Source organism: Rhinolophus sinicus, chromosome 1 (assembly GCF_057876585.1).
Source record: "Rhinolophus sinicus isolate RSI-liver-muscle chromosome 1, RSI-T2T, whole genome shotgun sequence".
In the NCBI taxonomy this organism is placed as follows: Eukaryota; Metazoa; Chordata; class Mammalia; order Chiroptera; family Rhinolophidae; genus Rhinolophus; species Rhinolophus sinicus.
Window position 1 is genome coordinate 93,571,133 of NC_142501.1, and position 25,211 is coordinate 93,596,343.

At 41.0% G+C, this 25,211-nt stretch overlaps 1 protein-coding gene across 1 annotated transcript; it reads right to left on the minus strand.

Annotated features, from left to right (window-relative positions):
- Window positions 1-13: 13 nt before the first annotated feature.
- On the minus strand, window positions 14-22,121 carry ATP6V1E1 (ATPase H+ transporting V1 subunit E1). The gene is made up of 9 exons (XM_019757232.3): window positions 21,962-22,121; window positions 17,502-17,567; window positions 15,427-15,536; window positions 14,954-15,020; window positions 7,570-7,659; window positions 6,849-6,917; window positions 4,482-4,576; window positions 2,005-2,092; window positions 14-579 (listed from the first exon to the last, which is right to left on the minus strand). Exons 1-9 carry the CDS (start codon window positions 21,992-21,994, stop codon window positions 517-519), a joined length of 681 nt encoding a protein of 226 aa, XP_019612791.1. The 5' UTR covers window positions 21,995-22,121; the 3' UTR covers window positions 14-516.
- Between the last annotated feature and the right edge of the window lie 3,090 nt (window positions 22,122-25,211).

Genomic DNA, 25,211 nt, shown 5'->3' on the forward strand with positions numbered 1-25,211 from the left:
AATTACAACGGAATTCACATTACCTTTTGTTTTAATAAATACAGCATCATGGCTTAGATTTTCAATCACATTTACAGATAAGGAACACTTCTAGGTCCGAACAGGTAACAGAAGCTACTACGGCTGGAAGGAATGCGTGCCCCACATGCACCGGAAGCTTGAAGAGCAGAGACTTAAGGGCAGAGAAACATACACATCACCCTCTGGGCTAGAAACGTGAACCACAGGGAGCAGAAGACGCGGTGAAGTCCATGCAACTGTCACCTGATTCCTCCTCTTCGTGCTGCAAAACAACTGAGAGTTGTTCCTTATATAAGAGAGGGTAGATTTCCCAATCCTACCCAGTAAAACTTTCTCCCATTGTTTACAACTAAGCTAAGGGCGGTAGCTACAGAAGGGTATCCACTGATAAATGCAGACTGTTAGAACAGCAGAGAGGAAGCTACATAGAAAATCCTGTCTCCAAGTAACGGAAACGTCCCCGACACAGCAGTACAGGAGCTCCGCCTCCAAGGCTCAGTCCAAAAACTTCCTGTTGGCATTTGCACCAAACAAGGCTCCCCGTACTTCTGGCATCATCTGTGAAGACAGAGGATTTTTAATAAATGAGCGTTGTCAGTTGGAACTTGGGAAGAACTGCACATCCTAAATACCTGGCTGGGAAGGGAAACACAAAGCCGAGCGCACCCCGTGAGTCCTCCACTTCCCTGAGCCACTCAGCGGAAGCCGTGGTGAGAAACTCAACCGATGGCAAGTTTGGGGTTAAGACCAACTGCTTAAAAGGGACAAAGAAAAACAATTAAAAACTAAAGTCCTCACATCTAAGGCTTCCATCATAGTGGAAGGTGGGGAGAAGAGCCCGTTAACAGGATTACCTCATCATATTCTGAATCGCCTACATTCTTTCTTTCATCAAATATTTACTGAGTGCCTACTATGTGCCAAGCAGAAAAGTTATAATGCAAGTTTGTGCTGAGGTACTCGTGGCAATTGAAAAATCCTTAGGATTTAACCTCAAACTTCTAAGGCCACGCTGTGGTTACTGTGCATTTGAAATGTGGCTGGTGCTACTGAGGAACTGAATTTTCCATTTTACTTGATTTTAATTAATTCAAATATCCATTTGTAGCTAGGGGCTACTTTATTGGGCCACACAGCTCTACAGTTTAAGTTATAGCAGACAACAATCCATGTCCAGGTCCTTTAGCTTTCAGACAGGTAGCAGTACATGACGGCATCGTCACTGTGGAAAGACTAAGGCCTAGTCCCCAGGCAGCTATGAGAATAATTTAGGGGGTTTTTACCCAAATGTCTCTCCATTTTATTTTTAATGAAAGAGGTGCTGAGTTCTGTATCTCTTTTGAATCCTATTCCACACGTTTAAGGGATAATGCTCCCCATGGACTGCTTTTGACCCCTTTGTACAAACAACCTTGACTGTACTCCAATTTATGAGGTAGAGAGGATTTAAGGGGTGGAGGGTATGATGTCAAGGAGAGGATGAGGCCACCTAGTGATCCTTTTGTTACTAAAGTTGACACACCATAAAAAAAAGAGAGGGAAGCAAGGGAGCAGTAGACGCCACTACTGGGAGACGCCCAGCACTCTGAAACAACCGAATTCTCCTGCCTCCTCTCCCTAGTTTACTGGTGCGACCGTGGGAACGTTGGAAGCGCCGGCAGCCCTATGGTCATTTCTTCAGATAAATATGGACTTTAGTTTCCATCATTCTTGCTGGAGAAAGAACTTCAACAGCGTCTCCACACGCAGTAAATGTGCACATTAAAATTCTAGATGAACAAAACCCTTGTTCTGACCCCAAATCCTCCCTCATGTAAATGGTGTCACCTCAGTAAAGGCCACTAAATGCCTAATCCCCATTCAAGAAAATGTCAAAAAATGTGGAAAGAGAGCAACAAATCCCTAATACTAATGAGTGGACGTGTGTTCGCTGTATCATTTCAAAGTAATAGACCAACTAATGAGAAGTATTCCCATACTCACCTGCTGGGCTATGAGATCCAGCCGGCTTTCTAGGGTATTGGAAACCTTTATTTTACGATCCCCATTATAGATCTCAACTCCACCAGCTCTGCAAAAAATAGAGGAAATAACAATTTTTATAGATTTGAGGCAAACACACATGGCACTTTATTGCCTTAAAGGAAAGCCGTTTTGGTGTGTGGAGTGTCTAAATACTACAAGGGGCCAAGAAACATAAGCAACAAGCTTGAAGTTAATTCAGAAGTTTCTTAAGATTTAAGGCACGGATGATGATGATAACTGTCGTTTACCAACTGACTGCTATGTGCCAACTTGATTTTCTGTTATAGCACCGAATGTAATTTTGTCAGCTCCCCCCAACAAAATGAGAAGGGGGAGGATGTAGTCCCAGTTTGCAAATCTAGAGTCCTCAGATGAATGCTTCTTCGAGGCCCAATCCTGCTAAATGCCAGGGCTACTGATAAGGCAAAGTTGTGTATCAGAAAAGGTACCACTGCAACCTTGTGGGTTCCTGCCAGAAGTCCTGCTCTAGCCATGCCTCCCTGCCATCATTCCTGTCTCCTACTTCTCCACTCAGAGGCATAAGGCAAGCAGGCCAAAGCCTATGACAGGGAGCCTCGGGGAATGGAATTCTGCTACATCGTAATTTCATTTGATCAAATATTTCTTGAAATAAGCAGGCTGAGACAAAGGCTGGGTATTTTGCAAATTTTCTGTGGAAAACTGTAATGGACTACGACCTTACTATTATTTTCTTACCTCCTCCTCCTTCCCCATTTCTGTTTCATTTATCTTTGGTTTCCCTAAACAGACTCTCTGGCTCCTAAGGGCATGGTTGGTTCTTTGCTGAAATTCGGACCCCACTGTCTGGAAGACAGTTCTTTATCTCCGCTGGGGAGTGAGGGAGGAAAGGCCTCCAGTAAATGAGAAGAGAACGTCTCCCGCATGCCAGGCACTCGCAAAACACAAAACCCAGGGTGTTCTAGGACCCCGCCTTCCCAGGAACCCCACAGGAGTCTTGGTAGCCTCACTATTTTATAAACAAGACAGGGTTAAAGAGGTTGAAGAAAATGATGAATTTATTGAATAAAATGACAATATTTAAAAGTCCACTTGAAATCTGCACTGAAATAAGCCCACAACCCCTCATCTGCAATCTGGAAATTAAAAAGTTCTGAAAACAAAAGGATTTAATTCATGTGACACCAAAGCCTGCACTGACATCCAGTCACCTGGCAGCACACGAGTAACAAACCTACGCTTACATATTTATCCCTCAGAGTATGACTATCCCTATGTTTCCATTGGAAATATTGGCGCATTTAATTATGGGGATGACACCTCGGACCTTGTTGGGGATATTACGTAACTGTGGTAAATGTACTAACTTTTCTAAACACCGAAATGCACAACACCTGGCCCCAAAGGTTTCAGAACAGTGGTCTTGACTGAAGCCTATTATTTACCAGAGCCTGAACCAAGTATTTTCCACCCTGTCTGCTTCATCTCCACAACAGTGATTACTGGACAGGACAGTAACTGGGTACTGAGCCCCAGGAAAGTACCAGCTATTGTGTTAAGTGCTGTGTAGACATTAACTCATTTAGGCTCCCAAGAGTTCCAATAACAATAAAACCTATTATTATTATTATTAGGATAATAATAGATGTTATTATCCCAATTTACAGATGAGAAAATCAAGGCTCAGTGAGATGAAATAACTAGTCTATGACTACCTAGCTAGTACAGGGCAGAGAGAAGAATCAGACCTAAATCCAACAGTTACATTCAAGCATTTGTCACTCGCTTACAAACCTTCTCAGTTTATAAAGCATTTTCACCTGTATGCTAGTTCCATCTCTTTTCCTCACTTTATAAAACAAAATTCAAGATCTCCGATCTCATGTTACAAATGATGGATTTAGGCAACAGGTCTGACAGCTCTAAGTCTGGTGCTTTCAGCTCAGTTCTGTGTCCCTGGGTCTGCAGTGCTGGTCGGTGGTGTGCCTAGACAGACAGGTGGTGGAGAGACAACCCGCCTCCACCCTTGTCAGGAGTCCCCACTGCATGAGGTTACTAGGGAAGCTGAAGAAATGTTCTGTCATTTCCTCAGTCAGCAGAAATACCACTGCTGTTCGTGGTTCTGCATCCAAGGAACCTAGCTCTCAGTTACCCGTGACCACGCATCTTTGATAACTATTTACGGTAGAGATACTACTCCTTACTTAGCACGTGATACAGACATGTGAGATGGGGTACAGGACCGGTGCTGCTACTCTGCAGGCTGAGCTGAGACCCTGAGAAGCTCGACTTTCGAGTATGTGACCTGGCTAACAGAGGACCCACAGAGCACTGCAGGCAGAGCACAGCCACATGCTTTCCGGGAACAAAGAGGGGCGCCGGGAGAAAACTCACTTTGCGAAAGGCCCACCAGGAGAGACAGCCAGGTGTCAAAAGCAGAAACCCTCCTTACTTACATTTCCTCAGGCAGGTAGGCCTCCTGATCAATTTGGACGTCAACATCTTTTTTGGTGGCGATTTTGTACATAGGGATTGCTTTTTGCACTGCAGCCTAGAAAAACAGAAAATAATGATGGACTTTAGCAGAAACTAGGAAAGCAGGTATTCAAAAAAATCAACAAACCAGGCAAGCAAGGATATTCCTATTTATTTCAAGTAAGAGAATAGCTGCATCGCTGGTGGGAATGTAAAACGGTGCAGCCACTGTGGAAAAGACTGTGGTGATTCCTCAAACAGTTAAACACAGAGCCAGCAATTTCACATCTGGGTGCATCCAAGTAAGTAAAAGCAGAGACTCGACAGATACCTGCACACCACGTTCACAGCAGCATTATTCACAGTAGCCAAGAGGTGGAAGCAACCCAGTGTCTCGTGACGGATGAATGATAAACAAAATGTGGTGCATCTATACAATGGAATATTATTCAGCCTTAAAAAGGAAGGGAATTTTGACACGTGCTACAACACAGATGAACCCTGAGGACATTATGGTACGCACACTAAGCCAGTCACAAAAAGACAAATACTGTGTGATTCCACATATATAAGGGACCCAGAGCAGTCAAATTCAGAGACAGAAAGTAGCGTGGGGCTGTGAGGGGCTGGGTTGGGGGGGGGGGGTGTCTGTGTCTGATGGGGACAGCGTTTCAATTCAGGAAGATGAGAAAGTTCTGGAGATGGGTGGTGGTGCTGGTGGCACAACAATGCGAATGTACTTAAAGCAACTGCACATTTAAAATGGTTAACTTTGTTATGTACATTTTACCAATTTTATGAAGAAATGAGCTCACTGGGAAAAAAGCAGACTGAAGTGACTTTTTTAACTGCTATACGGCACTTAATGTGATAAAGCACAATTAGTGGAAAGTCCTACCCTGTATCCCCAAAAATAAGACCTAGCCGGACAATAAGCTCTAATGCGTCTTTTGGAGCAAAAATTAATATTAAGACCAGGTATATTATATTAATTATATTATATTATTTAAGACAGGGTCTTATATTAATTTTTCCTCTAAAAGACGCATTAGAGCCGATTGTCTGGCTAGGTCTTATTTTCGGGGAAACAGTATCTTTGAACAATATTGTGCACACTCTGGAACAAATGTAAAAAATATTTTCTTGAAGGAGCTTTACTATTTTTCTGACACTATTACTAGTTGAACAGATTTATATGCATATATTCAACTCCCCCTGCCCCGCAAACCTTACACAGCAGCGCTCTGCAGAGCTAGCCAGTCATGCTCGCCACTGGATGCCTCACTTGGTTTCAAGGAGAAACCTGCTTGACACGTAGCCATACGGTCGTGTCATCCAGAAGAGGCCAGCTGGCAGCGTGGACCTGACTCCACAGCAGGATTATCATGCTGGTGAATTCTCTGTATGTCTAGCTCTCTGTTGCTCAGGTTTGTAAATGAGGCTGTCAGCACAAACATGGATCCACATTCCTGACACGGTTTATAAACCGGAACCACAATTTACTAACGTATCGTGCAGATTAAGGGGAATGAACACCTAAGTAATCCAGCTGGCACGTTTTCCTTCCTAGGAGACAAGTTATTTGGGGAGACAAATTATAATAAGAATAGAAATATATTATGTGTTGCAAATGTATTAATTTATAAGAAATGTGATTGCCAAGGGACTAAGCACTCACATCCTTGCCAGAAAGCAAGCTACATGGAGGAATTTTAATCTGAAGAACAACTCGATGCCACAGAACCAAGCTAGGGGTCCAGTCTGTGACTTGAGGCTGCCAGCCTCAGGCGCCTTCAGTCCAGAGTGCCCACCTGCTACTGCAACCTTTATGTACCTGCCCCGGGGCCAGCTCTACAACAGGGCACCTTCTGCCTCGGCCAGGACATAGAGGGAGGGGGCACCTCAATAACTGCCCTGGGATGACAGCTATGTCCTCACTGACGACCCCCCTATGGCTGGTCCCTGGTACCCACGCTCTGTCTCCAGGTGCAGAGTATATGAGGTTAGAGCCAAGCCTGCTGGCCTGAGAGCAGCTGCCTCACTGAGATGGTCTTGCCTATCTTTGCTCCAGTCCGGTAGGTGCTGCCTCGGTTATCGCATTTGCAGAAGATTAGGGTTTTACAAAGTATCCAGAAAGGGAGGAGGCTACTAGCTCAGATGGTAACTTGGCCTCCTTAAGAAAAGAACTTAGAGGCTGAGGTCACTTCAATGATTATCTACAATGTGTTAACACTCCTCTAATTCCTACGGTGAGCTGTCACCTATCAGAGCACGTGTTTCAACCCTACCTTCCTCATCTTTAAAATAAATAAATAAATAAATAGAGATTTCTTCTCTCAGCTCTTTACCTTTACCAGAGGGAAATCCTGTTTCCGGCAACGGACAATCATCCGTGGCTCCAACAACTGGTACAAACCCTACATGACATAATAAGATGCAATTAGTCGGAAATGCAAACTACAAAAGAAAGCAACGGCAAAATGGAATGTTTTCATGATTCTTCCATCTAATTTGGAAAAAATATCCCCTTATAAATTCCGCCAAGACAGCATATATGAGAACATGGAGACAAGATCTTGGTATCACAGATCAGATAACTATACCCAGTGTTCTGGTGGTAGAAATAAAATTGACATGGGAGTCATATCTTACATCAACTAACTGAGGACAGATATTACTAATTAGCATAAGTAAAACAAGGATTCAGAGCTGGGCAGGAAAGAGTTAAAATGTATACAGCCTTTGGTCTGAACCCAAATACCTAAAGCAAGTATTTTGATGGTGAAATCAAACTAGGGAAGCTAATTTAAAGCTTTAAAAGTTAAAGCTGAAGGTTGCAAGCGAACGTGACCCCTGACTTATAAAGAATGAATAAGACAATGTCAAAGCTCTGTAAGCCTAGAAGTCTCCAACCCCATAGACATGCAGTACAGTTCTGTTAGACAAGGAAAAGAGTGAAAGGGAAAAAGCTAACATGAGAAAACAGGAAAAACCGAGCTGGCCTCTAACGTGTGGTCAATGGGCAAGAACCGGAGCGGTGACTGTAGTAGGCCTGGCCTACAAGGGTACCTGAAGGACCAGTCCGTCCAGCAGCACTTGGTACCTGGTTGTCTCCTTTACCACCTTGCCGAGTCTCTGTTTTGCTTCATTTAGCAGGTCCTACAATGAGTGGAAAAGAAAGCAGTTACCTGCACATCTGGGCAGTCAGTGCAAAACCAACCCGTTGTGAGGCTGGGACAGGCTTCTGTCGCTGCTGCACATCTGACTGCTGTTTTCATCCAACACATTTTCTGAGATCAGGATAAACAGAAGCTATGCCAAGGACAGTGCTACGAGGAAGCAGGAAGCACCACCGTGGCCCCCAGGGAAATCATATCTAGCAGAATGGTCCCGATTATCAGTCAGGTCAGAAACCTACACAACTAACACAGAATGATTTATGATACTGACTTGAAAAGCAAGCTATTAAGACAGTTATACAAGATGATTCCATTTGTCTTATTAAAAAAGAACAGATAATGTCTGGATAAAGATCACAGTACCAATAATGAGTTATCTGCAAATCCTCCATTTACTTCAGGGAGGCTGAATTATCAATGACTTTAATACTTTATGCTAATTTGAAAGGTAAATTATGATCAATAATGTTACAAACCACTAACATCCTAGTGACACTCTTTGATTCTAAATTTAAACAACTTTCTGGTTATAATCTGGCTCCCTGTGCAGCTTTTCCAAGGAGGTACGTGTTACTTACTGTTGTTGGCATGTCAGTTTATGTATTAGTATTTTATGAGTTTGCAACAGCATTTTCTGTCCACGTGAACCTAACTGTCTCTAAAGAGTCTGAAAACATAGGATTCCAGTACTGGGAAACAGGAAACCAAAGGCTGGCTCTGATGTCAACGTCAAAGTCACGTCTACGGGGGCTCCTCTGGCCTGAAGAGTCAGCAGGCATCCCTCCCAGGGGTCTCTAGTTCACCTCTCTTTAAACCACACCACCAGAAATCTCTACTTCAAGACCAATCAATTTAAATGTGAGTTTTTCATTTCCCTTAAAAAAAAAAAATACACACTTCTATTATCCTAGTCATTTTACCTAGCTTATCTAGTTCTACATAAGCTTCAGGTATATGTTGGTATAAAATGGGAACATTTTATAGGAAACGGAAGGTTCAAAGGGGTTAAAAAATTTGCCCACCAAACAGAAATTCAAACCTCAAAGGGATTTCAAAGCTCTTACACCTGGTGTGCACCTGGGCAGGCAAGGAAGAAGGATAAATTGAGAAAAATAACTAAAAGACTATGCAACTGAGACCAAATTTGGTAGCAAAACAACTTGACTATTTCCTTTTCATTTTTTACCCTACTTCCGTATTTTTCACCTTCCTTCTACCTTTTGTCGTTTCCTTTTCTATCCAACTGCTTGATAACTTCCCTACCTTTCATAATTTCTTACCCTATGGATAAAGCTAGAAATGCTTTAAAATAGCCACATCCATTTAGAGCACAGGTGTGCTTTTCTGTACGTGTAATCGTGCTTGTTCTTTCATCACCTCTCTATGCCGCTTACTTACTGTGGTTTGCTAAACTGTAAACTACTGGATGGCAAGAAGTCAGACTGCAAAGGGCTAAGAAAAAAGTGTCTCTAGAATTAAAATTACCTAAGTGTTTATTTCCACAAAACTCTCATTATACATTAGACAAATTAAAGCTCTGGCTGTCTATGGAATTCAAGTTGCACGCTCCAGAATGCCTGTACTTTACACCTGTTCCAGAGGATCAAACACTGAGAGTTCCCAGAGCCCAGCTTAAGAGGCCGTACACACTGCCTTCAGTTCCTCACTGCACACACACCCGCTTCCACTCGGGCCATTCCAGTCTGGCTTTCTGTCCTAATCAATCCAATGAAATCACGCAGGCAAACGTCGGAAAGGATACCCTGACGTCAAATCCGAAAATCACTATGCTCTTTGCTTGCACTGATTCCTTGAAGCATTAGATGCTACATTAAATTACCATTTTGTTCTTTGAGTTTTTCGTTCCCTTGGCTTCTCCTTATTCTCCCAGAACAAAACTGCTTTCCCCCAGGTTTCCTTAGAAATCTCTTTATTTCTTGCACGTTACATTCGATGCCTCTCAATCTGTTTACTTGCCCCTCTTCCCTTCTAATTCTACACACTCACAACCTTGGCGACCTTATCTGAAGTCAGAGCCCCACTTGGAACCATGTGTGGTTCACATATGTCCCAACCTTTCTCCTAAGCCCAACTCCAAGGCTTATCATCACCCCTCGCCGGCTCCTCATCCTGTATCTCTAACCTTCAGCTACCCGGTTGCAGAACCCTGTAACCCTTAAGTCATTCTTGAGCCCTGCTTTCCACTCACTCATCACAACCTGCAGGTCACCAAGTCCCACAGACTCTTACCTTTGTAGTATCTCTGGGATGAGGGTCCTGCCTTTTCTTCATCATTTTGCTGCTACTGTGGTTTAGGCCTTTCTACTTCTAGACTTAAAAGTTCAGCCATACCTGGGAGCATCTGAGACCTTACTCCCCAGCATGTCATTAGTTTAGCTCAAATAAACTCTTACAAAAGTTTAAAAAAACACCAAGTTAAGCCATAACCTCCTGGTTATGTGGTCCCCACTGTCACCATTTCTCTTTCTCTAACACAAATTTAAGCCTAGAGGACTTTTTGGTGCCGTTCCCAGGCCACCTTACTCTGAGCCGCTTTTTAAAATGCTGATTCCTGACAACAAACGAAGTCTCTGGAAATGGGGTTGAGAGTCTGTACTTTAATCAGTTCCTCCAGGTGATTTTTATGCCCATGAAAGTTTGAGAACTCGTCAAGGATAAATTCCTTACACTTCAGCAGGCATTCCAGGCTCTCTCTCTCTCTCTTTTTAACTCTTTTTCGGAGGCGGCACTTTTTCCCTTCCAGGCTCTTTTAATTGAACACGAGTGTCTCTCAGGCCTCACCTCCTACCACTCCCCACTCTACCAAGCTACTTCCATTTCCTGCATGTACTGCCAAATGAAGGCCTGTTTTTTATTCATGTTGTTCTCTCCATCCTGTCTCCCAGCTGCTGACTAATTTTTTAAGGTCATGCTCAAAAGGTTGTACAGGCACACCTCGTTTTATCATATTGCAGTATTTACAAACTTAAGGCAAAACTCTTCACCAGCAAAAAGATTACAACTCGCTTTATTGAGATACTCGCTTTAAAGCAGTGGTTGGGAAGCTAACCCACAGTTATCTCCGAGACCTGCCTGTACACACACTCTCTAGTCTGGACCCCATTAGACTGCAGACCTGTACAGAGCTCAGCAAGAACGAGACAAGCATAAGTACACTCTGAAGTTCAAACTGCTTACTGCCTCAAGGGAACCCACCTCAATTCTGAAATGAAAACAGAGGAATGAAAACTAAAAGATCAAATTAGTGTTTAACACAGAGAATTTTGTGATGATTTCAGAGGTAAGCAGACTCGGACTACTCTGGGGTCTATTACATTTGGGAAAGGTATATGGTATGACACAGAACTGCCAATTTGTGTTTCAAAGTTATAAAATGTAATCTTTTTCCTCTAGCACATCTCTGGAAGAAAACGATGGATAACGGTATTTTGAAAAACTATCCAAAAAAAAAAAAAAAAAAAAAACACCCCACAAAAAGAGCATGAATAACAACAACAAAAAAACTATCCAAAGTTGAATCTTTTCCAATTATAAAAGTAAAACATGTTCATTCCGTACAACTGCACTTTTTTTTTTCTTCCAAAGTCACAAAGTCATTGTTTATGATGGCCCATAGTCCTGCCAAAGTTTTACTGGGCTACCTATTATTTATGCAAGACTAAGTAAACAGAAGATTACACACAGTGCCACGTACTAAGATGGTGAAGTCCAAATGAGTTAGTGGCCCATAAAAGGAGTGTCTAGCACAGACTAAGGAGGCAGGAATTTTGGCTCACAACTGTACTTTCTATATCCTCTCCCTCAAAAATCTGAAAATCACTGTATATGATGAGAGATGTTACTATAAAGGAAAACAATTGTGTGACTATTCTGAAGAGAGGTGAAAAACGTTGAGAAGCACTGGTATTGAACAACTAAAAAATATAGAAAAAAAAAAGAAAAACAAACACCCAGATTTTTGTTATATTTTAAAAAAAACACAACTCATACTCAACCTACTAGGATATCAAATTCACGAAGGCAGGACTTGATTTTACTTTGTCTCTAGTACTTAGTCATGCTTGCCACTTAGTAAGGATTCATGTACCGTGTTTCCCCCAAAACAAGACGAGCTGGACCATCATCTCTAATGTGTCTTTTGGAGCAAAATATTTTAATATAAGACTGGGTCTTGATATGGTATGATATGATATGATATAATACCTGGTCTTATATTAAAATATATAATAATTTAATATATTATATATATGATATATAATATAAAATATATAACTTAATATATTATATTAAAATTTATAATATAAAATAAAATAAAATAATATAATATAAATACTGGGTCTTATATTAATTTTTGCTCCAAAAGACACATTAGAACTGATGGTCCGGCTAGGTCTTATTTTGGGGGAAACACAGTATTTGATAAGTGAATGATCAGAATTTTCTTATCCATGACACCTAAAATTTCCTTCATGGAGCCACACTAGTAATTCTTTATATATTTAAAAGGATTTAAAGCAGTTTCCAAGAACATATTCAACAAAAAATTTAAATTAATTTTTTAAAAGTTAGAAAAAATTACTAACAAAATATAAAAAAACAGATGAAAAATATCAGATGAAAGAAAAAATAAAAATAAAAAATCATTAAAAGTAAAGTCTAATCTACTAAACCACTGGGTTATTTACATCTGGCTACAAAACCTAAGATACCACCAGACAGTGTGCCAACAGAAAACGTCATCAAAAGTCCTTTCCACTTTTAATATCACTGCTCTTCAAAAACGCAGCATAGGACGGACGGGTGGCTCAGTTTAAGATTAGAGCGCGAGTTCTGGGCAACAAGGTTGCCGGTTCGATTCCCACATGGGCCAGTAGGCTGTGCCCTCCACACCTAGAATGAAGACAACGAGCTGCCACTGAGCTCCTGGGCGGCCGGATGGCTCGATTAGAGCGCGAGCTCTCAACCACACACAAGGTTGCCGGTTTGACTCCCACAAGGGATGGTGGGCTATGCCCCCTGCAACTAAGATTGAGCAACAGCAACTGGACATGGAGCTGATGGGTCCTGGGAAAAACACACTGTTCCCCAATAAAGTCCTGTTCCTCTTACCCAATAAAATCTTGGGGGGAAAAAAAAAGCAGCATAACTGGTTAAGATGATGACATTTAACAGTATGTGTTATAACCCTTGGTACTCAAATTTAGGAATGCTGCTGAGACATTTAAACTATATGCCTATAAACTCCTGAATTGTATAAATAATAGCATATACACAAGTAGCTGTCACAGTTGTCATTTTTGAATCTGGGCATAAATATCAAAGCAGCAACTTTTGGTCAAGGGGCTTTCTCGGCACTGGCACCAACAAGCTGGGAGACTATTTCAACTCCCCAGGCCTATTATGAGATGGAACGAGTACCACTGGAGATGGGGTGGGGAAAGGAGCTAACATCCCTTAAAGACTGTACGCCATGTTAAGCTAGAGGCTTTAAGTGCGTTCTCATTTGATCCTCATAAGAACCCTCTGAATCAAGTATCATAATTAATATACTAACGAGGAAATTGAGGGTCAAAAATCAAATTAACATGGCAGAGCTGAAATTTAAAGTGAAAGCTGACCCTCTTAAACTCAAGTTTTTCCACAAAAAAACTACATTCCCTAAGCCCATAATATTACTCTAAGAGCAGCTTATATGAGGTCAATCAACTCAGGTTGCTAAAAGAATCTGAACCCCCTGGAAGGAAATCAACTGATTACTGGAGTTCAGCATTTTAGTGAAGACACTTGGTAACAGTTGTTCTGAGACATTAACATTTTGCAGTCAACAGTTCCCCAACAGCTCTCTAGTCTTTTTATAGTTTATAAAGGATGAACTATTCATACATGGCAAAATAAATCAGCAACAGATTGTCTATGTTCCCATGTTCCTAAAATTTAAAAACACTCAAATTTGAAGTATTAAAAAAAGAAACTGAAGTATTATGTGTCCTGAATATAAGTCCCTTACACTTCACATCCTGACAAGACATTTCTAGCTGGAGGTTTCTTGGCTCCTCAAATATGTCCAAAAGTGAGCTAGTTACATTTTTCTTAAAACAGCTTGTCCTTCCTTCTACCTTCCCATTTTTGTAAATGGAACCACGATTCTTCTAGCCAGGTCTGAAATTCAGTACTTAGCATTGAACTTGGAAAAGGAGTCAATCAGTAGTCAATGTCTGAAACATCTTCCTGTAAAATGTGTCAACACTGACACATGCCAAATTCTTCTAAGAATCGACATCTTATATTAGTTTGTTTCTTTAATCATCTAAGAATATGGTGTATTTTCCATTTATGCAAGTTTTATATTTTCAGTTTCATAATTTTTTCATATGGGTCTTATTCATTTACATTCCCAATAATTTAATAATTTTTGTAGCTATTATAAAAAGATTTTTTTATTTTACTTGCTAACGGTTATTGTTGGCATACAGAAAATAAAAGCTATTAATTTCTGTATGTTCTCTTTGTAGCCAGTTACCATTTGAACTAGTTAGTAGTTATTGTTTTTTGGATATTGTATTTTCTCAGTTGACGATCGTATCTGCAAAACTGGTAATTGTTTCTTGCTTTCCAATATTTACATAATTCTTATTTCTCCATTTTATAAGGAATCTAGGGCCTCTGTAGTAACAATGAATACCAGTGGAAGCAGCAGGCATCCTTGTTTAGTTCCTGAATATAATTCAAATACCTCTAGGCTTGCTCATCTAAGTGGGATGTTTCTGCAGGTTTCTGCCTTCTTCCTAGGATGACGAGGGTCTTCTCGTGTCTCACCGTTTCCCTGTTAAATTCAGCCTACACAATCATACATGAACCTTATCTGTGATAATCCCCACGCAATAACATAAAAACTTCAGTGGTTTTCTATTGAAAACAGGCAAAGCTCTTTGGCCTGCACTCATGGCCCCTATACCAGCGCCAACCTACCTTTCTGGCCTCCTTAATGCCTATCATCACCCTTATAGAGTCCACCGATGATGTGCTAATACGATCCAGCAGTCTATGAGCTGTTAGATCACAGGGTTCTTGAGATAGAGCAAGTATCTTATTCATTTTCGTATTTGTTATAATACCCAGCACGATGACTTCCTGACCAAATGTTCTCTAAAAATCATTCAACTCCTTAATTAGCTAATGTTAACTAGTGAATTCTCTATAATAGGAAAGTATATATTTTATGATTTTGTAACTAATAGGGGTTAATTACTCACCGTAATAAGGTCATCTCTCGCTCTGAGGACTTTGAGCCTTGCTTGATTCATCAAATTGGACATCTGACTGAAAAAGGTATGAAAAAATAGTATCAGTACAACATAGAAAACAAGAACTGTAGAAAAAGAAATATATTGCTTCCTATGTATGTACAAATAATTCTTTGTACATACCCCAAAGAGAACGCCACTAAAATATTTAGTAGTTTCTACCAACTTACTTTCAAAGGCAAGAAAATATTTATTAAGTGCTTACCAAGTGATATGAAATATACCAGTTACCCAATGTAATCTTTTCATGATCCTGTGAGGCTTCCGTATTCACAAATGAGGAAAGAGAAGCAACTTCCCCAAAGTCAGATCCACTTATGACCTGAACCCATGTCTGCTCCACTCCAAAGCACTGGCTCTGTCTTCTTGTCCCAGTGACTTTGTAAAGCTTCCTTAGTGTAAAACTGTAAGGACCTACTTACATTTTCTTCTGTTGCTCTATCTGCTTTTCTTTCTTCTCGTAGTACTCCATAATCTTCAGTCTCTGGGTTTGCACAAGACGACCTTTTTCAATGTTGAACTCTTCTTCTGCCTATCAGGGAATTAATTAATTCATGACACCAGATTTTGACAGTTTTATTTTAAGCAGCTGGTCACCACAGGTACTTGAATATAATCACCTTATTCCATATCTAAAACAGGAAATTAATTATGATTCATCCTCAAAGATTACTTAAAATTTATTCAAAAGGACATAATCAGGTAGAATATTCTGTATGTGAAAAAAATTATTATATATTCTAAATTTAATCCACTTCTTACTAGAAGGCTAATGTAAAGAACACCGAATTGGGAGTTTAGAACATCTGGGTACTTCCTAAAGAACTTTTGTGTATATAAACAATGTGTAACTAGAAATATCTTTAATTTCTAAATGCTCACTATCACCTTTGTGATGACAGCTTTCATGTATACCTTATATACTTCTACACTATTGTTTTGCAACAATGCAAATTAATAAAAAAGCAAAATACTATACCCTCCCCTAATCAACTATCACAATTAGTCAGAGATGCTAAATGTCTGAAAGCTAGATTCCATGAGAAAATTAACCCATCCATTATTTTCTGTTTTTTGTTTTTTTTTAAATTGCTATTATTTTTTCTTTTTTATATAATGTTTTAATATTTCAGTTTGGAAAATTTTAGATTTACATTAAAGTTGCACAAATATTACAAACTGTACCTTCACCCAATTTCTCCATTTTTAAACATCTTACATGCATGACTTATCAAAACTAAGAAACTAACACTGACACATTACAATTAACCAACGTCCATACATTATTCAGCTTGCCTTGTTGCTACCTAATGTCTTTTTCTGTTCCAAAATATCCAGGATACATTTTATTTGGTCATTGTGTCTCCTTTTATCTCCTCTGATCTCTGACGGTTTATTTAGTCTTTCCTGTTTTTCATGACCTTGACAGTTTTGAAGAGTACTGATATTTTGTAGAATGTCCCTATGTCCCTTAATTTGGGTTTGTCAGGTGTTTTTTTTTTCCTTAGTAACTAGGCCAGTGTTACGGGTTCTGGGGAAGAATACCAGAAGTGAAGTATCCTCACCCTGCCCGAGTTCAGGGTAACCTGCTGAATTACCCACATTGCTGGTGACACTGTCTTGGAGAATTTGGTTAAGTCATAGTTTCCCACTGGGAAGTTACTATTCTTATCTTTTCCATACTCTACAGTTGTTTATTAAGTTCAGCCCACACTCAGGTGAGGACGGTGGTTAGGCAGAGGATTGAAGCTTCAAGTTCTTGATGAGGGAAGTTATCTACATCAGTTATTTGGAATTCTCCTCTAAGGAAGATGTGTCTCTTCTCCCCCCATCCATTATGTTTTTTGTTTTTTTTTCAGGACTTTATTGGGGAACAGTGTGTACTTCCAGAACTTTTTTTTTTTTTTTCCCCAAGTCAAGCTGTTGTCCTTTCAATCTTATTTGTGGAGGGCGCAGCTCAGCTCCAGGATCAGTTGCCGTTGTTAGTTGCAGGGGGCGCAGCCAATCATCCCTTGGGGGAGTCGAACCGGCAACCTTGTGGTTGAGGATGCGCTCCAACCAACTGAGCCATCCGGGAGCCCAGCGGCAGCTCAGCTCAAGGTGCCGTGTTCAATCTTAGTTGCAGGGGGCGGAGCCCACCATCCCTTGCAGGACTCAAGGAATTGAACCGGCAACCTTGTGGTTGCGAGCCCACTGGCCCATGTGGGAATCGAACCAGCAGCCTTCGGAGTTAGGAGCACGGAGCTCCAACCACCTGAGCCACTGGGCCGGCCCCCATCCATTATGTTTTTATTCCTACCATAAAATTTTAGGACACTTACTGACAATCAGAATGTTTAGAAAGAAAAATTTATTTTTAATGTTAAAGACAAGAGATATTCTTATTAGTCCTATGCAAATGCAATGTATTGTTAAATAATTTTACTAATTACTATGTAGCAAAGCAAAACAATATGAAACTTTGATGACTTCTTAAACCTAGAAAATTGAATCTTACTTTTGCATCTATTTCTTCTGCTTTTTCATTGGCTTCTTGTTCAATAAAAGCCATCATATGCTTAATCTATAAGGGAAAAAAAAGATTATTTTATTTTTAAATATAACAAGAGAACAAAATATCTTGTCTGATTCATTCAACAATCAACCATTTATTGAATGTATATTACGTGCCAGTCAGTGTGTACAAGGATAAATTAGCTTCTGTCCTTGGGGAACTTACAATCTGGAATTTGCTCCAGCAAATGGACCATGAGTAAATAGGGCATTATCCTACTCTCAAGGAACTTGGGGACTATGGGACAGGGAGGACTGAATATATATCCCCCTCCACTTCATACCCCCTGCAGCCAGCTCTTCTGTCTTCTCCATCCCTAATAAAATATTATCAAGGAGCTACCGATATTTACTCTTTGAACTTTCTTACCTCCTACTTCCCACACACTTCAATCTGACTTCTACCCCTTCCACTCCACCGAAATTACTCTCATAAAATGACAACAGTCTCCTTGCCCTTAAATCTTGGCCTTTCTTACTTGATCTTTCAACATCTCTTGATAAGTTGACCACCCTCCTTTCTTAAATAAGCCCTTCCCTTTGCTTCCATGACTTCCTTGTTCTCCTTCTCAAGTCTCCTTTGGGACCATACTTTTCTTTCTCTGCCTCCCAGACAGCATTTTTGGATACCCTTATTTAGTAACCTAAATTCAACACATTAAATAATGAACTGCGTGCTAATCACTCCTACCCACCTCCTACTTTGACCTGTCTTGAGGGTTAGCCCCAACACCCAACTCAGACTCTTCCTTGTATCTTAGTCCTCACACGCAATCACTCACCCAGCCCTATCAGCTCTCTCCTAATAGTTCTTTAATTTGTACACCTCTCCATCTTCAGCCACAACTCTCATCCTTGCTATGACCTTTCAGCTGAATTACTTCAACAGCTCCCAAATTTGTGCCCTTGCTTTCTCAAACTTGTTACCTCTAATCAACATTCAACCAGGGAGATCCTTTTAAAATGCCTCTCATTATGCATCACACTCCCCACTCGTATGATAAAGTGCAGACTTTAGAAGGTACAGAACCTGGTCACAGCTTACCTTTCCAGTACCATTTGAAATAACCTTCACCCCTGGCCACTCTTCAGACTCTTAGCTCCTGTCATATAGTAGTCCCCACTTATCTGCAGTTTCCTCTTCCCCAGTTACAGTTACTCGTGGTCCAAAATTATTAAATGGGAAATTTCAGAAATAAACAATTCATCAGTTTTAAATTGTGCGCCGTAATGAAATCTCATGCCGTCCCGCTCCATCCTGCCCAGGACGTGAATTATCCCTTTGTCCAGGGTATCCATGCAGTTAGTCACTTAGTAGTGGTCTTGGTCATCACTGTCACGGTATCGCAGTGTTTGTGGTCACGTGACCCCTCTTTTACTTAATAGCGGCCCCTAAGCGCAATAGTAGTGATGCTGACATTCAGATATGCCAAAGAGAAGCCGTATAGTGCTTCCTTTATAAGTGAAAAGGTGAAAGTTATTGACTTACTAAGGCATTTTATCATCTCACACATCACAGAGGTGAGTACAGTACAAGATGTTTTGAGAGACCATATTCACTCACTTTTATGACAGCATATTGTTATAATTGTTCTACTTTATTATTGTTGTTGTTAATCTCTTACTGTGCCTAATTTATAAATTAAACTTTATCATAGGTATGTACGTATAGAAAAAACATATATAGAATTCAGTACCATCAGCAGTTTCAGGCATGCACTGGGGTTGTCAGAACATATCCGCTGAGGATAAGGGGGACTGCTGTTTACTGCAGTTTACTTCAGTTTTTCAGTTCCTTGAGTTCACCATTCTCTGTCAACTTCCAAGATTTCAAACATGCTCTTCCTTTGCGCTAGCAGCAACCTTCCTCCTCCTCCTCACCTGGTTAACTTCTCAAGCCTCAGCTAGCGTAACGGTCATCTCCTTTGGAAAATCTTTCCTGAGCTTGCCACCTGTGTGCATCTAAGGCGCTCTGTACCCCTGTACTTGAACGCATATTCATAATTGCTTTTTTACTTTCCATATCCTCAACTAAACTATAAGGCTAGGAACTTGTTTTAGACCTCTGACTACAATCGGAGAGTAAGTCCACCAAAGTCTTCTGAAAGGAGCGTGGGGTGACTGATCCAATTTATACTCGTAAAGGAGTATTGTCTCCAGGAGCAGATGGAAAATATACCCAAGTGAATATACAAGCAACACAGCTAATCAAACTCATTGGTAGTTTCATTTCATAGGGGCTCTACCTGAAAAAAAAAATAATTAAAAAAAAAAGCAGCTGATTAAAAAAATGTAGGTAGGACCTCTAGGTTATTAATTCATTTTACTAACTCTCTCACTTAAAGTCTGGAATTTTAAAAGTAGTTTAACTAAATATAGTAATCAAAACAGGTGTTTATAAATACTACAAGGCACATTTGGCCTCTACGGGTGAAGCCTGATTCAAGCCTGCATTATCTGCCTTATCACTCAAGCTGGACTGTCTGCTACCAGATTTGACAGCCTAGAGCAAATGGTACTAATTTTAACCCAGGTCCGAGAAGCCTGTTTACAGTCAACATGATCATATTCTGTCTTTAAGAGTTCCGAACAAGAGAAACAGTCAACCCCTTAAGGACATTTAACTCCACCCCGAAAGAAGAAAAATCTGGCCTTTAAAAAATACTTTTCTTCTTCCTGCTAACCCAGTAATATAAGTTTTTTTGGAGTCAGGCAGATTCCTTTGAAAATCTGATGAAATAAATGACCATACTCCCCTACAAAAATGCAAATATATACAAGTATTTTAATATAATAGGGTGGAAGTCAGGAAATCTAGGATTTATTAAGTACCTACTATGTGCTTAGCACTTTGCCTATTCACAGCTGAAAACACACTGCCCTCCAGGAGCTCACGGTAGTGTGTACAGGGGTGCAAATAACAGGTAAGATTTCTTCATTCTTTCAGTTTTACAGAAAGAAAAAATGGTTTTGGTCTAGATTCCAAGGAAATGCACTACTTTACCTTTACAATGCATTTTCTGGGGAAGCCTTAGTGTTCAATACATGATAACAAGGGGGGAGGATAAAGGAACAAGAGGAATAAGAGAACTGGTACTAATGATTGGACAGACTAGTAGAGTCTGGAGGGCATTGTACTTTCCCACTGCATCACATTTTACCTACAGAAAAAATTAGAAGCAGCAGTGATAAATGTTCAAAAAGCCCACTGTTCTGTAAGAACACTGCAAGATTTCTTAAGCTTCTCCATAGATGCTATTTTTGTTACCCATTTTTACTTTGTGATTAGCACAAGAACCACTGAAATCATGAAACACTCCATTGTTCTTAGTGTGCATTAGGTTAAAAATACAATGCCAAGGCATTTTCAAGGAAATGGAAATACCCGAGGAAAAAACATCGTATTGCTCATCTAAGAAGATTCACAAGCCAGTGAGTGAGCGTTAGTCAGAGAATTTTCCTAGTTACTTCAAATAGTAGACTTAGTTCTCTAAATTATGTAGAGATTAAATTGCAGCTTTAAACTTCCTTCTCTGAAAACCTGATTGGCAACATAACTACTAAATGCAATGGCCCTGGTTTCGGAATATCTGTTGGCAGGACGAATGAAACCACTTATTGTCATGTTATAGGCATTTCAATGTCACAATATTCTACTAAGAGATTTTTGCATTATAACATTCCGAATGCCTACAAATTTGAAAGTACGGCTTGTTTTAAAAAACAAAAGTTTCCCAGGACTGATTATACAGTTGCAAAATTGATGATGTTCATTCACAACTTAACAATTTTCCCCATAAACCCCAACTCATCCACTTTGTGCCAAACACTGTTAGGTGCTGGGGCTCATAAATGTAAGAAAAAGTGTTCTGCATTTGACAAATATTAATGTACAGACTAGTGGGAGACCAACCATATAGGTCATTATGATAGAGCCTCCTCCAAGATGAAGATTAACAGTTCAAAAAGTGAATGACCTCAAAACACTGGAAGTGGCTCTCTCCCATCAGCATTCTTTCAGCGCACTGTGAACCCTTCCCTCAGGGTTAAAAATCAAGTGATGAGGCTGTTTTCAAGCCCGGTTTTCAACGCTCTGCTCTACCAAGCACAGCAACCACCCAGGGAAAACAGGGACAGCCGTTGGGGGAGCCAAAGGGCCAGCGCGTTCAAGGAGGCGACGCGCAGCCTCGAGCCGAAGTCAAAGGAGCTATGGGGCGAATCCCGGGTCAGCAAGACTCCTTCCTGCAAACAGACCACCAGGATCCGGGGACTTGGGGTAATGGACCCTCCTCCGGCATCTGGGCTGCCCAAGGCCCGCGCCCTCCCTGAGCTAGGCTCCAGCCCATCACCCCGGGACTGGCGCCGCAGCTTCGCGAGACCCAACCCCAACCGCACCCTTCTCACCTGCTTTTGCACGTCGGCATCGCTGAGAGCCATGGCGAAAGCGATGCTAGGCGGTGGGCACCTCGAGTTTAGGATTGAGGAAGACGGTGGAAGGACGGGGAAAGGAAAAGCCAGCGCAGGGTATGCTTTCCTTTGCTTTAATAACCCCAGGTTCCGGTTCCTGCCAGGTGACCGCGCAGCCCAGACACGTGAGCTTTCTCAGCCAGTGGGAAGAGAGCGGGCCCCGTTAAGTCCCGCCCCAGCCCGCCCTTCCCTGGTTGGGCGCATGCGCTAGCGGCCCGTCCCCAGTCGTTTCAGATCACAGGTTCCGTATTTCTTCGTGTTGTTTTCCTCCAGTTTTGGTTCCACTCAGTAAAATAGAGGGAAGATCAGGAGTTCTGATCAGGTTTTTCCAACTTTACAACCTTTGCAGTTTTTTTTTAATTTAACTATTTACTTAATGCAAAACCAGAATTTAGTATTTTATTTTCCTGGTCTTAATGGAAACTCAACAATAATTTATTAAGAGACTTTATTTTTAGAAGTTTTAGATTTACAGAAAAATTAAGCAGATAGAGCAGAGAGTTTTCATATACCTTTCTCCCCTTCACGGTTTCCCGTTATTTTTTATTTTTTTTATACTGAAAAATTTTATATTTAGAATTAGCCAGTGGGACTCAGTTTAGATGATCCCAACTTTGTTGGCAACACCCAAAGCATCATAGGTGCCTGTCGAATATATGCCTTCTCTCCATCAGGCCTGATCAGGGTGTTGACCTTGGTCACGTCAATGTCACTGAGCTCCTTCACAGCCTGTTTGATCCAGTGTTTGCTGACCTTGACAGCCACAATGAACACAAGTGTATTGTCTTCTGTCTTCTTCATGGCTGACTGGGTCATTAGGGGGAATTAGATTATGGCGTGGTGGTCAGACTTGTTTTTCCTAGAGCCGCTCTTGCCAGGATATCTGGGCTGCCTTCGGAGCTGTAGTGTCTTGGGCCCTCGTAAGGTGGGTGACATGCAGATCTTTTTTTGTTGCTGTGTATGCCTTTCAGCACTGCTTTATTTGCTTTTAGAGCCTTGGTTTTGGCTTTCGCTTTGGGAGGGGCAGGGGCTTCCTTCTTGGCTTTCCACGCCATCTGAGTGAAAAGCAGTTTCCTCTGTTACTAACATCTTATATTAGTGATGCATTTGTTACAGTTAATTAACCAATATTGATGTATTAACTAATTTCCATATGTGGGGACAGAGTCCCAGAGAGCAGTTTCCAGGCTCTTGGCCTGCGTGGGGAGGCTCAGGTAGTGAATGACCATCATTTGTGATTGGTTGACCATCAGCTGTAACTTAGCCAATTGGCTACTGATGTAATTGTGGGGCTGCGTTGATTGGTTGGTTGGCAGGCAGAGAAGTGAATGGAGGACTGTGGGTCATGTGGCTACTACTGCGTGTGTCTCCGCTGGCCGCCAGAGAGGCTATAGTGGTATGACTGCCCTACCTGTGGCTCCCTGGGTGTTCCTTTTTGGCCTGGGTGTTCCATATCCTTCATTCTTATGTGGGGAGTGGGACCAGAGGTACCGCAGGCTGCCCTGCACGACAAATGGCGCAGTGAGCAGGGTCTTCCGCGCGACACCATAATTTATTTGGATTTTCTTAGTTTTAACCTAATGCCATTTTTTCTGTTCCAGGATCCCATGAAGGACACATTTCATTTAATTGTCACGTCTCCTAAATTTCTTTATTGACTGTGACAATTTCTTAACCTTTCCTTGTATTCAATGACCTTGACAACTTTGAGGGGTACTAGTTAGATATATTGTAAGATGCACCTCTATTGGAATTTTTCTCATGATTGGTTGATAGCTAATGGGTTTGGGGTAGGAAGATCACAGATGTAAAGTGCCATTTTCATCACATATCAAGGGTTCATGCTGTCGATGTCATTTTTGACTATTGATGTTGACCTTGACAGCGTGGCTGAAGGAGTGGTTGTCAGGTTTCTCCACTATGGTTACTCCCAACCACTCCTTTCCTTACTGCATCTTTGGAAGGAAGTACTATATGAAGCTCACACTTAAGGAGTGAGAAACTTAAGCCCCACCTCCTTTAAAATGGAGTATCTACATAATTTATTTGGATTTCTTTTGACGGGATCTTTGCATTTGAAACATCATTTCCAGGACCGACTTAGAGGGAATTATTTGGAAAATTAGGGCAGAAATCCTTCCAGACTTTACTTCAAGCCCCAATGTTTTTTTCCCAATTATAAAGGCAAAGACTTTTGAAAGCTTTATTTTTATTTCTACTACTGCTCCTAGTAGTAGAATTATGGGTCAAAGGATTCACACATTTTTAATACTATCTTTTTATTTTGAAGAAATTTCAAATATAATAAGTTGTAAGAATAGTACAATGAACTCCCTTCACTTAGATTCACCAATTGTTAACATTTTGCTATATTTGCTTTGCACATCACTTTGCACATACAGATGGTCCTCAGTTTATGATGGTTCAACTTAAGATTTTTTTATTTTACCATAATGTGAAAATGATACATATTCAGTAAAAACCATACTTTGAATTTTGATGTTTTCCCGGGCTAGCAATATGCAGAATGCAGTACAGTACTCTCTCGTGATGTTGGTGATGTTGCAGAATCCAAGACCGGAAAGAACCCAAGCAGCACTCAGAGAGTTAGGAGAGTCAGCTTTATTACGCTGGCGGGCTCAGCGGGATCCTTCCCAAAAGACTGAGCCCCTAGCAAGGTTTTGAGCAAGTTTTTATGGGTTGGGGACTTCCTTGAGTTGGGGAAGGGGTAGGTGTCCTCTGGTGATTGGCTCCGGGTGTGGCTTGGAGAGGGTTATGCGGCAGTGGGCTGGGGCTTTGGCTGGGGACCTCTCTCTCCGCTCAGGCCACCATTTTAGGTCAGTTCCACGTGGCAGGGAACAATTTTAAGGTCAGTTTCCCCATAAGTGATGCTGGGCAGTGGCAGCGAGCCACAGCTCCCAGTCAGCCATGCGATCAGGAGGGTAAACAATAGACACTCTACAGTGTACTGTGTTGCCAGCGTTTTTTTGTGTCGATGAAAAAACATCCAGCCTAAGAAAGCACTTATAAGAGTTTATTCGAGCCAAACTGATGACAATTGCCAGGAAGCAAAGTTTCAAAAGATTAAGAAAATGGTCTGGAAAATGGCCATTTTGCAACTTATTTTATACATTAGAATCAAAGGAAGAGGGTTACATGAAATCCATTGGTTGTAGATTACGGGAGT